Raw genomic sequence first — 13,203 nt, 5'->3', positions numbered from 1 at the left:
CCTCTCCAGGTGGTGCTTGTCTAATTTGCTCACTATTGAATGTTCAGGTAGGAGATCAGGTACCACATGGTAGAAGCTTGGATAGGAAGGTATTTCCAAGAGGCCTGGACAGAGGAGATTGTGTGTGTTTGGTTATAATGTGTCTTGTTGTGGATCTCTATGTGTTTATCATATTTGGAGTTTGTTGATTTCTGTGGATATGTAGATTCATGTCTTTCATCAACTTTGGGAAGTTTCTGGCCATTATTTCTTTAATTATTCTTTCTGCTTTTTTCTCTTCTCTCTTCTTGGGACTCCAATTATGCATATTTTGGTACACTTGGTGGTGTCCTACACCTCTCTTAGGCTCTGTTAACTTATATTGGATGTGAGTGTTTGGGAGGAGTTAGTCTGGAGAAGGGTGGGGGGCACTCTTATTCTTATCAGATCCCTGCCCAGATACTTCTGAGGCAGCTGCTGACAGTGGAGAGGGAGGTTGGGGGTCAAGACAACCCTTCTTTAAAAGTCCAGGGCAGGGGCCACAGGACTAGAGGTCCCATTTGGGTACCCTAGGGCCTCAGAAAGTCTGGAGGCTGACATGGGGATGAAAGAAGCTCCTAGCCCCACCCACATCATGCCCACATGCCACATAAATATTTATTATTATTTTTTGTAAATCCTTTTGACAGGGTTTCTATACTTTTTCCTGTTGCATTTATTTGCCTATATTGTAACTCATTTAATTCACCATTGGTTATGATTCTCTGAGTGGAAAAAAACAAACTTTCTTCCCTCTGCTATCACACCACAACAATCAACACAGAAGACTTCTGTGACCAAATATATGGAACCCTCCGCCCCCATCCCAAGTCACCAATCAATTCTGCAGCAGACATCAGCTGGGTGTCCCCTAATTCAATTCAGTTCTGACTATCTACCTGGAGATAGTGTCAGATTCCACAGGTTGAGGGATCAGTCCCCAAGACTGGCCTCTCCTCTACTTCTGATGCCAGTTGCAAGCCTCAGGTGTTTTACCTGGGCTTCTGACTGACTAGCTGTAAATCAGAGTTCCCATGACCCTCTCCTTGGATTTGATTAATTTGTTAGAGCAGCTCACAGAACTCAGGGAAACACATTTTCCAGTTTATTACAAAGGATACAGATGAAGAGACGCATATGGTGAGGTATGACGAAGGGACACAAAGTTTTCATACCTCCCTTGGTGCATCAACCTCCAGGAACCTCCATGTGTTCAGCTATCTGGAAATTCTACAGACCCTGCCCTTTGGGGTTTTATGGGGACTTTATTACGTAGGTATGATTGATTAAATTATTGGCCATTGGTGATCAGTCCTTTAGTCCCTCTCACCTTCCCAGAGGTCAGGCTGAAAATCTCAACCCTCTGATCACAAGGCTGGTTTTCCTGAAAGCCAGCTTTCATCCTGAGGCTGTTCCAGAGCTTCCAGCCATCACATACTCATTAGCATACAACAGACATTTATCCCTTTGGGGATTCCAAGGATTTTGGGAGTTGTATGCCAGGAAACTGGACAAAGACCAACTGCATATTTCACAATATCACAGATTCTTTCTTAGCAATTAGGAATTCTTGATAAGTGAGAACAATCTGCAAATTATATATAATAAAATTGCCATGAATGCTAAGTTTCACACTTAATGAAGTTTGTACACTATTCTGGATTTTGCAAGTCACTGTACAGATTTTGGAGCCCATGTGTGTGTGTGTGTGTGTGTGTGTGTGTGCGTGTGTGTGTGTGTGTGTGTGTGTGTCTGTGTGTGTGTGTTTTCTTTCCACCAAATGTTCTCATTGGCTGCAGGCATGATTTGCTGTGCTTATGGTGCCTCATGGATTAACCAGCCCCTGGTGCACACAGGGATTTGTTAAAAGAACAAATGCAGGTGGGTGGGGCTGTTCAGGTTTGAGCAGAGCTCTGCACCTCTGTGGCAGACAAAGGGAGGTGGGGATAAACACCCCACTTCCCCCACCCCTCCTGTGGGATGACTGAGGTGTGTGCTGTACACTGACCCTTGGTGGTCCCCCACAGGACTGAGCTCCAGCTGCCCGCAGTGGAAACCTGTTTATCTATACCCTCTTTTTTCCCTTTTCTTCTGCTTTTTCTTTTTCTGTCAATACACTGTCTACTGACTTTGTTTCCTTTCCTGTCTCACTTTTCCACTCCACTTCCAGCATTTCCTGAATCACTTCCCAAATAAACTACTTGGACTTAAATCCTTGTTTCAGTGTTGCCTTCTGGGGGACCCCAAATAAAGACATTCTCTCCAGGCCTCAGTTTCCTTATCTGTCCAAAGGGAAGAATAAATCCTGATGTTATCAAGGCTATGGGGGTGCGGCACATGTCTGTGGGGCTTAGTCCCTCATCCTGCTAGCTCCCTGGGGGTCCTTAGTTCCTGGGGAATAGAAGCCAGAGAAAGTTGTGGGAGCAGGCCCCAGGCTTTCTCCACATCCTGCTGTTATCCTCAAGCATCTATATACCTGAGGCTCACACATCTAGCACCTTTCAGGGTGAGGAGGGGAGTGTCGCAGCCTGTACAGGCCTCGCGGGTCAGGAGTCAGATCTCAGAGGAGACAGGGAAGAGGTGGTTGCCCAGAGAAGTACATCAGGGCACCACTGAGGAGCTGGTGGGTGAGAGGATGGTTGAGCTTCCTGGGGTGGGACATAGTCTCACCTGGATGGTAGCCATGCAGTGTTGCTTGGCCAAGGCCTCCTGGTGGCCTTTGGAAAAGCCCAGCCAGGAAGCTGTAGAGCTGAAGCTGAGGTGCAGTGGGGTCCTTGGTCACTCCCTATGTCCCCTCACAGTGTCCCCGTTTATGAGCTGCAGACCTGCTGGGCTCTCCTGCTGGCTGGGCCCCTGCATAGACCCTGGGACACACTCAGCAACTGGCCACATGCAGCCATGCCAAGAGCTGCTCTGGTGTCCAACTTGCAGGGCCTGGGGTGCTGGTGTGGTCACCAGGGCCTCATAGAAACTGCAGGCTGGTTGTATCAGAGGAGAGGGGTGGCCTGATAGATGGGGACAAGTGCCGGGGGTGGGCAAGGCCTTGACAGAAATCCCATGTCATCTTTAGCTCCCTCTCTCCTTCCTCCCAGGTTTCTCGACTCTCCTGCACATTCCAAAGGAAGGTCTGACCCTTGGCTGGCTCCTGCAAGAAAGCCTCTAAGCCTGTGTAGTATTCTTCCTGATAAGAGTCTCTCTGTATACCTGGGGGCCACACCAGATAGTTTATGTCAACAGTGTGATTTGTGGTGGGGGCTTTGGGCCACACTATTTGACCTCTGGAGGGGCTGGAGGCTGAGCATCTAAGGTTAGCCACATGGATGATCAGTCATGTTGGTGTGGTTGTTGTGGGCTGAAGTGTGTCCCCCCCTCCCCAATTCATATGTTCATATCCTAATGGGGGTACCTCAGAATGTGACTGCATTTGGAGATAGGGTCTTTACAGAGGCAATTACATTAAAATGAGGTGTTTAGGGTGGGCCCCAATCTAATATGACTGGTATCTTTATGAAAGGAGGAAATTTGGACACAGACATGTATGGAGGAAAGACCATGTGAAGACACGGGAAGAAGAAGATGGCCATCTATAAACCATGGAGAGACGACTCAGAAGAAACAACCCTGACACCCTGATCTTGGACTTTTGGCCTCCAGGACTTTGAGAAAACAAATTTCTGCTGTGTAAGCCACTCTGTCTGTGATACTTTGTTATGGCAGCCTTAGGAAATGAATACAGGGGTTAACTCCCAATAAAAACCCTGGACCCCAAGGCTTGGGTGAGCTTCCCTGGCTCACAACGCTCCACACATGTTTTTATGCATCATTGTTACAAGAATTAAGCACTGTCTGTACAACTCCACTGGGAGAGGACAATGAGAGGCTCATGCCTGGTGTCTCCTAGACTCTGCCCTATGTGCCTTTTACCTTTGCAGATTTTAATTTGTATCCTTAGCTGTAGTAAACCATGATTATAACAACTGTGCTGAGTTCCATGAGTCCTTCTAGTGAATCACTGAACCTGCGGGTGGTCTTGGGGACCCCAACCATAGAGGTTCAGAGATGAAAGTACCCCCTCCCCCCACCAAGTTACTAGCAAGTGGACATTTGGGAGTAAGAGCTGCCCCTCTGGGACCTCTGGCTGGAGCCTTAGTGAATTCTTCTCATGCTTTGCTGGAAGCACCTTTCTGGCTACTCCCACCAGCTTGTCCACTTTTCGTCCCCCAGAGCCCACACAGGTCTGCTCCCTCCTTCCAGGGGCAGACCTTGACCTGTTCCAAGCTTCAGCATGGCCTTGGGCAAGTTACCCACCTGGGAGACCATCTAGCATCACAGTGGAGGGTAGTGTCAAGTTTTGGGGTCATGCCAGCCTGGGTTGGATTCCCCCTCTCTGCCCCTGACATGGTGTGTGGCCTCAGGACGGTCACATTTCCTCTCTGAGCCTCAGTGCCTGAATTCCCCAAATCGTTTTGAATCACCTGATAAAATCCTGCATGGAATAAAGAGTGTTCTTGTACTCTAGTACTGGCCAGGGTCACTCTGATCCTTCCAAATCTAGATAAGACTTGCTCAAACCCCTCCCAATACCCTTGCTGAGATTTTGGAGAATCCAAATTATTTCTTCATAGTCTCCTGGTATTGCTGAATTAAATAATTCCACTTTGAATCTCTGGTCTGCTCCATAGGACAAGGCACTTGGCCTCTCCTTGATTTCAGCAGAAACCCACTAGTTTCTGGAAAAAAAAAAGAGCTTTAAATCCATTTTGTGAAATGGCGCTATCGCCACCTGGTGGCCACTTCCTTTAATTTTAACTTCAATTGTTTCAGGGCTTTTAGAGTTTGGAAGTACTTTCCAGACCGTGCCATTGCAAGGGCCAGAAAGGGGCCCCAGAACAGGTTCTTCTACATCGCTGAACCTAAAGCCTAGTTGAGCCCCAGTTTTCTACAGGAAGGTTATCTAGTCCGATGATCTTCAGACTTTAAGGATCACAGGAATCCCACGGGGATGTTAAAATTATGTTCTATCGCTCTTGGAGTTTGATCTTCATTCCTAAAAGCTCCCCACGATGATGCTTCTGGTTCATGGACAACTTTGAGTAGCAGGCTCTACTTTGTCTGTAGAAAAGGGGCCCAAACTTCTTGGGCAAAAGGCCAGATAGCAAATGTTTTAGACTTTTATGTTCCATACGGTCTTTGCTGAGATTACAGTAGTTTTCCTTTATCTGCAAGGGATATGTTCCAAGACCTCCAGTGGATGCCTGAAACTGAACCCTATTTATATTGGTTTTTTCCTATACATATATAACTATGGTAAAGTTTAATTTAGAACTTAGGCATGGTAGTAGATTAACGACAATAACTGATTATAAAATAGAGGAATTATAACAATATACTGTAATAAAAGTTACGTGAATGTGGTCTTTCTCTCAACATATCATATTGTACTGTGTTCACCCTTCTTCTTGTGATCTGTCAATCTGATAATTGAGACGGCTACTAAGTGACTAATGGGCGGGTATTGTATACAGCGTGGATGTGCTGAAAAAAATGATAATTCATGTCCCAGATGGAATGGAGTGGGACAGCACAAGATTTCATCACACTGCTCAGAATGGCACACAAGTTAAAACTTATGAGTTATTTATTCCTGGAATTTCCCATTTCATGTTTTCAGGTTGCCGTCAATCGTGGGTAATTGAAAGCTCAGAAAGCTAAACTGCGAATACGGGGGATTACTGTACTGTGCTCTGCGCTTGCAGTGTGAAATCAGCCGTAGATTATACGTAAATCAGTGGGTGTGGCTGGGTTCCAGTACAACTTTATTCATGGGCACTAGAATTAGAATTTTATGTAATTTTAGTGTGTCATGGAATATTTTTTGTCTTTTAGTTTTTCCCAACTATTAAAAAAAAAATCTAAAAACCATTCTTAGCTTGAGGGTCATATGAAAGCAGATTTCAGGCTCTAGTTTGCAGATCCTGATCTAGACATGAAATTCTAGACAATATCATGTCCTTGTTAAGATCTGGGGCTCTGGGATGAGTCCTCTTTTTGAACTTTGGCTACCACTTGTTAGCAGTTTCACTTTTCAAGCCTCAGTTTCCCCATGTGTAAAAAAAGAGGGGGTTATATTCCTTACCTTGTAGGGAGGTTGTTTAAAATTTAATAAGATAGTGCATAGAAAGAGCTTAGCATGGTGCTAAAAATAAATTTCAGCTGTCAGCATCATTACTACCACTGTACTGATACCCAGCAAATGAACCCATGCAATTTAAATTCATCACATTTCCCTCCAGTTTGTAGTCCATAGTCCCTTAACCAGAACACATGGTTGGTCATGAACTCGAGAAGATATATCTGGGCATGGTCTTTGCAGGAGGCTACCCGTTCCTAAACTAACTGTATTTGTTTTGTGGGGATGCCATAACAGAGTACCACAAACTAAGTGGCTTAAACAACAGAAATTTACTGTCTTATAGTTTTGGAGGCTGGGAGTCTGAGATCAAGGCGTGGGCAGTGTTGGTTCCTTCTGAGGGCCATGAGGGAGAATTGTTCCATGCCTCTCCCCGAGCTTGTGGTGGTTGCTGGTAATCTCTGGCATCACTTGGCTTGTAGAAGCATCACCCCATTCTCTGCCTCCATCCTCACAGGGTGCTCTCCTTGCATACATGTCAATCGTACCAGATTAGACCTCACCCGAATCACCTCATTTTACCTTGATGACCTCTGTAAAGACCCTATCTCCAAATATGGTCACATTCTGAGGTATTAGGGGTTAGGACTGCACCCTATCTTTTTTGGGGGGACACGATTCAATTCATAGCACTAACTTTCCATGCACTCCAGTGCACCCAGTCCACTTGTTGCTGATCATGCCTGTGGAACCATATTGGGTTCACAGTCGGGTGGTGGATGTCCCAGCAAATACATGGACTTCGATGCTAGACCAGAGCCTGTGTCTACAAACTGTGGTCTATGGATTTCATGAGTCAGAGCCACCTGGAGAGCTTGTCAAAAAGGCAGATTCACTGAATCAAATCTGCATGAGCCAAGCACCAGAATCTTCTATCACCAAAGGTGGCGGGGGGCGGGGCGAGGGATGGGAAGCCTGTCGATGGCAGCAATTGCCACCTAAAATCAGAGCCAAAGTGACGGCCTCAAGGTTACCTGGGTGGCTGGGGCTGGTGGCTCCCTAAAAGAATAGCAAAAGTCAGGTGCTTTTGAAGTTCTTCCTCAACTTAGGGAGCACAGCGATATAAGTGGCTAATGCACGGACTGTCTTTGTCAATATTAAAATGAGTGTAGCCACATCTTTCATTCTATTAGTGTTATCCACATAGCAATCCTATAAGCCTGGTACCCCAGAGAGGCTGAGTTAAAGCCACCTTGAAATCTTGCCTGCTACTCTCATTTTCATGGAGAAGATAAATCATAGGGAAAATGCACATCTTCCCTTTGGGTTTTACTGCCCTTCATTTATCTCTTTATAACACATTTACCATGTTGTACTGTAAGGATTTATTTACAGGCTGCTGTAGATTGATTGAATTGTGTCTCCCAAAGTCCGTGTATGAGAAGCTGAATTCCACTATAACTCCTGAAGGTGGGAAATCCTATTATGGTGAGGGAAAGGTGGGGCCTTGAAGAGGTGATTAGACTGTAGGACCCTGCAGTAGTGAATGGATTAGTAATGGTGGTCAGGGGTGTGGTTCTGAGGGCTTTAAAGGGAAGGTACCTGAGAGTCTTTCTCTCTCTCTGTTCCACCATCTTCTGCCATGTGAGACCCCTGGGCCACTGTCACCACCACCAAGACCCTCACCAGATGTGTTCCCTGGACTTTGGACTTCCCAGCCTCTGAAACTGTAAGCAATAAATTGCATTTTCTTATACATCACCCAGGTCCAGATATTTTGTTATAAACAACAGAAATGGACTAATACACAGGCGTACCTCAGAGATATTGCTGTTTTATTCCAGACCACCCCAATAAAGCAATTATTGCAATAAAGTGAGTTACATGAATTTTTTGGTTTCCCGGCGCATATAGAAATTATGTTTATACTATATTTTAGTCTATTCAGTGTGCAGTAGCATTATTTTTTAAAAAACAATGAGCGTACCTTAATTAAAAATACTTTATTGCTAACATATGTTGGAAAAATGCTGCGAATAGATGGGCTCGATGCAGGGTTGCCACAAACTTCCAACTGGTAAAATAATGCAGTATCTAAATAATAATAATAATAATAATAATAATAATAATAATAATAATAAAGCAAGTACAATAAAACGAGGTATGCCTGTATGTGTCTTTCTTCCCCACTAGACTCTGAATTCCTAAAGGTCATGAACGGAATGCATCTATGTGTCCCCAGCGCCCAACTGTTGTCCTGGAGCTCTGTAGGCACCCAACAACTGTTCTGCCCTAGAACTGGGAGGAGGCTGCTTTGCTGACGAGCTTCCTCAAGGCTGCCTTCATGTCCTTGTTCCTTAGACTGTAGATGAAGGGGTTTAGCATGGGGATGACCACCCCACACATCAGGGCAGCCACCTTGTCTTTCTGGGAGGAGGTGGGGGATGTGGGCTGTAAGTACTCAGTGAAGATGGTCCCGTAAAACAGCAACACGACAGTGAGGTGGGAGCCACAAGTGGAGAAAGCTTTCCACTTGCCCTCTGCAGAAGGGATCTTCAAGACCTCCCGGAAAATGCAGATGTAAGAGAGGAGGATGCAGGAGAGCCGGCTGATGCCCATGACGATACCAAAAGCAAAGACCAGCAGCTCGTTGGTGTGCGTCTCCAAGCAGGCGAGCTTCAGCACGGGCACGAGGTCGCAGAAGAGCTGGGGGATTTCAGAGCCAGCACAGAAAGTAAGTTGAGCCATGAGGCAGGTGTGCACGAGAGACTGGACATTGGTGATCACCCACGGTCGCCCCACCAGCAGCCCACGGACTCGGGGGCTCATGAGGACAGAGTAGAGCAGCAGGTGGACAATGGCCGTGAACCGGTCGATGGCCATCACGGCCAGGGGGAAGCTGTCCATGGTTGCGAACAGGTGGAAGGCGTACATCTGGGCAAGGCAGCCCACAAAGGGGATGGCCGTGCTCTGGGTCTCTATGTTCACCAGCATCTTGGGGGTGGTGGTGGAGGTGAGGAAGACGTCAGTGAGGGACAGGTTGGAGAGGAAGAAGTACATGGGCGTGTGGAGGTGGGGGGTCCATGAGGATGGCCAGGACGACGAGCAGGTTCCCAAAGGTGGTGACCAGGTACATGGACAGGAACAGCCCAAAGAGGAGGGCCTGATGCTCTGGCTTTTCTGAGAGTCCCAGGAGCAGGAATTCTGAGACCACTGTTTGGTTTTCTGGTTCCATGTGCAGCCTGTGTCTACTGGGAAGGAACAGAAAGCTGGAATCAGAGGTGGGGCTCCCGTCGCAGCTTCCCACGCAGACCTATGGGTCTCCTTCTGTGAAAACCTATCGAATCTTTACTGTAAATTCCTCTGTGCTAAGCTGCCTTCAGTGGGTTTCTGTTTCTCCCCAAACCGAGCCTCCATTCTTAAGATAGTCAATGTCTCCAACACCCGGCTTAGTTTTTCATAGTCAACTTGGGTGTTGTCTATAAACACTTGTGTTTCACTTCAGTGGAGGAAAGCTTCATAGGAAACAAAATTGAGCAGAATCAAGCCTAGACCCAAACCCTATACAGTAAGGGAATCTGATTATCTCCTTCCTTCCTTCTTTTTCCTCCCCTCCCTTTCTCCCACCTGCTGTTTTCTTTCCTCTCTTCCTCTCTTTCATCTTTCCGCCAATGAGATGTAATTTTAGCATCAATTGAGTGTCAATTGATGGTTGATTGGTAAAGAAAATGTGGTATATAAGCACAGTGGAATATTACTCAGCCTTAAAAAAGAAGGAAATCCTGTCGTTTGTGACAACATGGATGGACCTAGATGACATTATGTTAAGTGAAATAAGCCAGGTCTTGAAGAAAGCATTCATAGTCAGAGGCAATTGTTGAACTCTCCTTTGCTTTGATTTCAGCAGTTTGGGACTTAAAGGCAGCTTCACACCAGAGGCTCCACAGAAAGCAACCCTTTATTGTACCCATGCAAGACCACCAAAGCCTGGCTGTACTTGCTTTTCTCAGTGCTCATCTCCTGGTGGGCATATTTATCCTTTACTTCACGTAAGGAACATTTATGAAGAATGTGTTAGATGCTAGGCTGTATCCATTTCTTTTATGATAAATAGATGACATAGAAAACAAAACAAAACACCATAGCATGACTCACCAAGTCCTTAATATTGTGTCTTTTCATCAAGGAGAGGATTTTCCTTGCTCAGTTCACTTTTTACCTGGTTAATTCCCCATCTTTTTTTTTTTTTTTTTTTTTTGCTGGCTGGCCGGAACAGGGATGGAACTCTGGACCTTGGTGCTCCCAGCACCATGCTCTAACCAACTGAGCTAACAGGCCAGCCAGGTCTCCATCTTTTAAACCCGATTGCTTACAAGAACATACCAGAGGAATTTAATGACATTATCTGTAATGGGTTAAACCCTCTTAGGAGCTGGGTTCTTTATGAGTAGAACTCACAACAACTTCAACAGGGAGCTGGTATTAGCTATAATTTACAACGAGAGGACTGAGTCTGAGACAGCTGTTAGGGGCACCCAGTTTGCAAGTGCCTGATCTCTCTTTTGAACTTAGATTTATTTTCATTCTCTAATACTCCAATGCCTTTCTAAGTATGGCCACTCTCAATCCTTTATGAGGTAAGACATTTCAAAGCTGGACTTTGTGTTGTCGACACGTGCTAGGAAAAAGAATATTCAATTACAAGCATTTAAAATTCTTATCTCCCTGCCTTCCAAGGAGCATTGGTCTCCAGAAAGATTTAAGGTTTGCTGCAGTGGAATCAGACTGTAAACGAGAGAGCATCGTACGCAAATAGATAGGTCTGTATAAGAAAGAATACGGGTGACCTCGAGGTATTGTGAGAATGAGGGAGAGATTAAAACAGCTGCTGTGAGGAGTGGGACCATCAGAGGTGGAAGAGGTGTCGGAAGGGCGCTTTTAGGAAAGTTAGCAGCGTCACCTTCCTGTTGCCCTGAGACACCGCCAGAAAAGCCTTATATTACTTTTCAAAGCTTCTCAGAGTTGGGTTTGAGGTTTTTTGTAATGCAACACTGGGGTTCTCTGGGCTGCATGTAGCACGGTGACTCCCTTCCCGGTGACCCATTTGCAACAGCCCTCAATTGTTGACTTGGATTGCACTAGAGCAGCGGTTCTCAGCCTCCAGTGCATCAGAGCCACCTGGAGGGCTTGTTAAAACACAGAGAGTGGACCCTCCCAGCAGAGTGTCTAGGGTGGGACTCGAGAATCAGCACTTTTAGAAAGTTCCCAGGGGATGCTGGTGCTGCTGACCCAGGGACCCCACTTGGAGAACCACTGTGTTGGAGAACCCTGTGTCTCTCCTCTTTGTCCACGTGTCCCCAGCTGCAAACCCTAAATGCTTTTGCTCCATGGAGAGTCTGCCTTCTGTGTCCTTTGTCCATCTAGAGAGTCTAGAATTGGTTCCAATCCCTTCTGTCTCTCTGAGCACCCAGAAACAGGTTCCTCCCCCCCAGTCCCCTCCAGCTCCGTCTCTCACTTGCTCACCAGGATGGCATCACCAAAGGGAGGGTCTCAGCAAGCCTTCTTCACTGCCACCAGAGGATGCTGAGGTCAGTGCTAAGCCCCAGGAAGGGCAGGGGATCCACTCAACTGTGTGAGCTGGGGTGAGCCTGATGTCTATGGAAGGAACTTGTATGTCCCCCGCCCTCCGCTTGGGGAAGGGGAGTGGGGGCCAGGTGCACAGCACGATATTTATAATTTGGGGGCTCTTGGGGACTCTACTCCCTGACTCCTTGTTAGGGAAGAGAATGCTAATTATTTTGTTTTTACTCTTGCTCTGTGTGACTTGTTCTCTGGGTGTGTGTGCGTTTTGGGTTGATGGGGTGGGTGACGAGATGGAGAAGCCTCTAGGGATTCATTCTTACTAGGACACCTCGCTAGTGTCCCCTCCCAGCCCGGACTGAGCCTCATGGCAGTTCTTGGGCAGGGTGGTCTGGCGGGGGAAGGTCCCAGCCCTCAACAGGGCACCGGGATACCTGAATCGAAGATGTCTCTTTGTTCATTCCATCATGATGGAAACTCCATGAGGGAAGGAGATTTATACTGTTCAGTTCATCAAGGAGAGCTTCTGGAAAGCCATAAACAATCAATAAATATATATTGAATGAATGAACTTATCAAACACTTCTTGGTCACCCACCATAGGTCTGGCACTGTGCTTGGTCCTACGTTTCAAACCATGTCCTTGCTAAAAATGCCTCCTGTCAGCCACACAGAGGGCTCCCTCTGCACTAGCCTGTTGTCCCTACAAAGCTCACTTGGGGTGGGGATTAAGAAATCTCTCCTCTGTCCTTGCTCGCCAACAATTTTGGTGGGCCTTTGTTTTTCATTCTTGGGCTGCCCACCCCCATTTCTGTTTCCCCAGGGAACCTCTCTGTCTTCTGGAAACCTTTTATTTTTACTCTTTCTTCCATTGGACTTTTGATTTAGCTAAAAAACTTAAGTTTTTAAATGAGCAATACAGTGCTAACCTTTTTTAAAGAAAGTAGTTATTCAATGAAATAATGAAATGCTTTCCCTCAACACAGGCTCCTGTCATCCAGTTCTTAACAAGCACCCTCTATGGATAACTCCTGCTAATGGTTTCCTGTGTGATCTTCTAGTTTCTTTATACACACCCACACCCACACCCACACACAGCATTTATTCTCCCCCTTTTTTTGTACATAAAATTAGCATACTATAATACTGCTCTGCACCTTGCATTTCTCAATTTATTTTGGTGATGTTTTCATATCCTCCACTCCTTATTTGCCATTGAATGCATGGTGTCATAATTTATAAAACCAATTTTTTATTGATGGGTGTTTCCCATCTTTTAAATGAATGCTTTGTACACATATAATTTCACGGCCGTGAGTGTATCTGTAGCATGAGTTCTGGAAATGAAGCTGATGGGCCAAAGGTTGCCTTTTGATAGACTTTACCAAGTTTTCCTCCACAGAGTTGTGCTAATTTACAGTCTCCTTAGAGATGTGTAAGGGCCTTTTCCCTCACATCCTCACTTCAGTATGATT

The 13,203-nt window shown here is 46.0% G+C and overlaps 1 protein-coding gene across 1 annotated transcript; it reads right to left on the bottom strand.

The window, feature by feature from the left end:
- Nucleotides 1-7,040: 7,040 nt before the first annotated feature.
- Nucleotides 7,041-9,383, bottom strand: LOC134387651 (olfactory receptor 1I1). Its single transcript, XM_063110053.1, is given in 5 exon segments — nucleotides 7,041-7,146; nucleotides 8,316-8,361; nucleotides 8,364-8,454; nucleotides 8,456-9,226; nucleotides 9,228-9,383. Coding segments are annotated over 5 exon segments (1,170 nt in total).
- Between the last annotated feature and the right edge of the window lie 3,820 nt (nucleotides 9,384-13,203).

The sequence above is a fragment of the Cynocephalus volans genome, chromosome 10, assembly GCF_027409185.1.
Source record: "Cynocephalus volans isolate mCynVol1 chromosome 10, mCynVol1.pri, whole genome shotgun sequence".
In the NCBI taxonomy this organism is placed as follows: Eukaryota; Metazoa; Chordata; class Mammalia; order Dermoptera; family Cynocephalidae; genus Cynocephalus; species Cynocephalus volans.
This window is presented reverse-complemented; position numbering and strand designations above follow the sequence as displayed.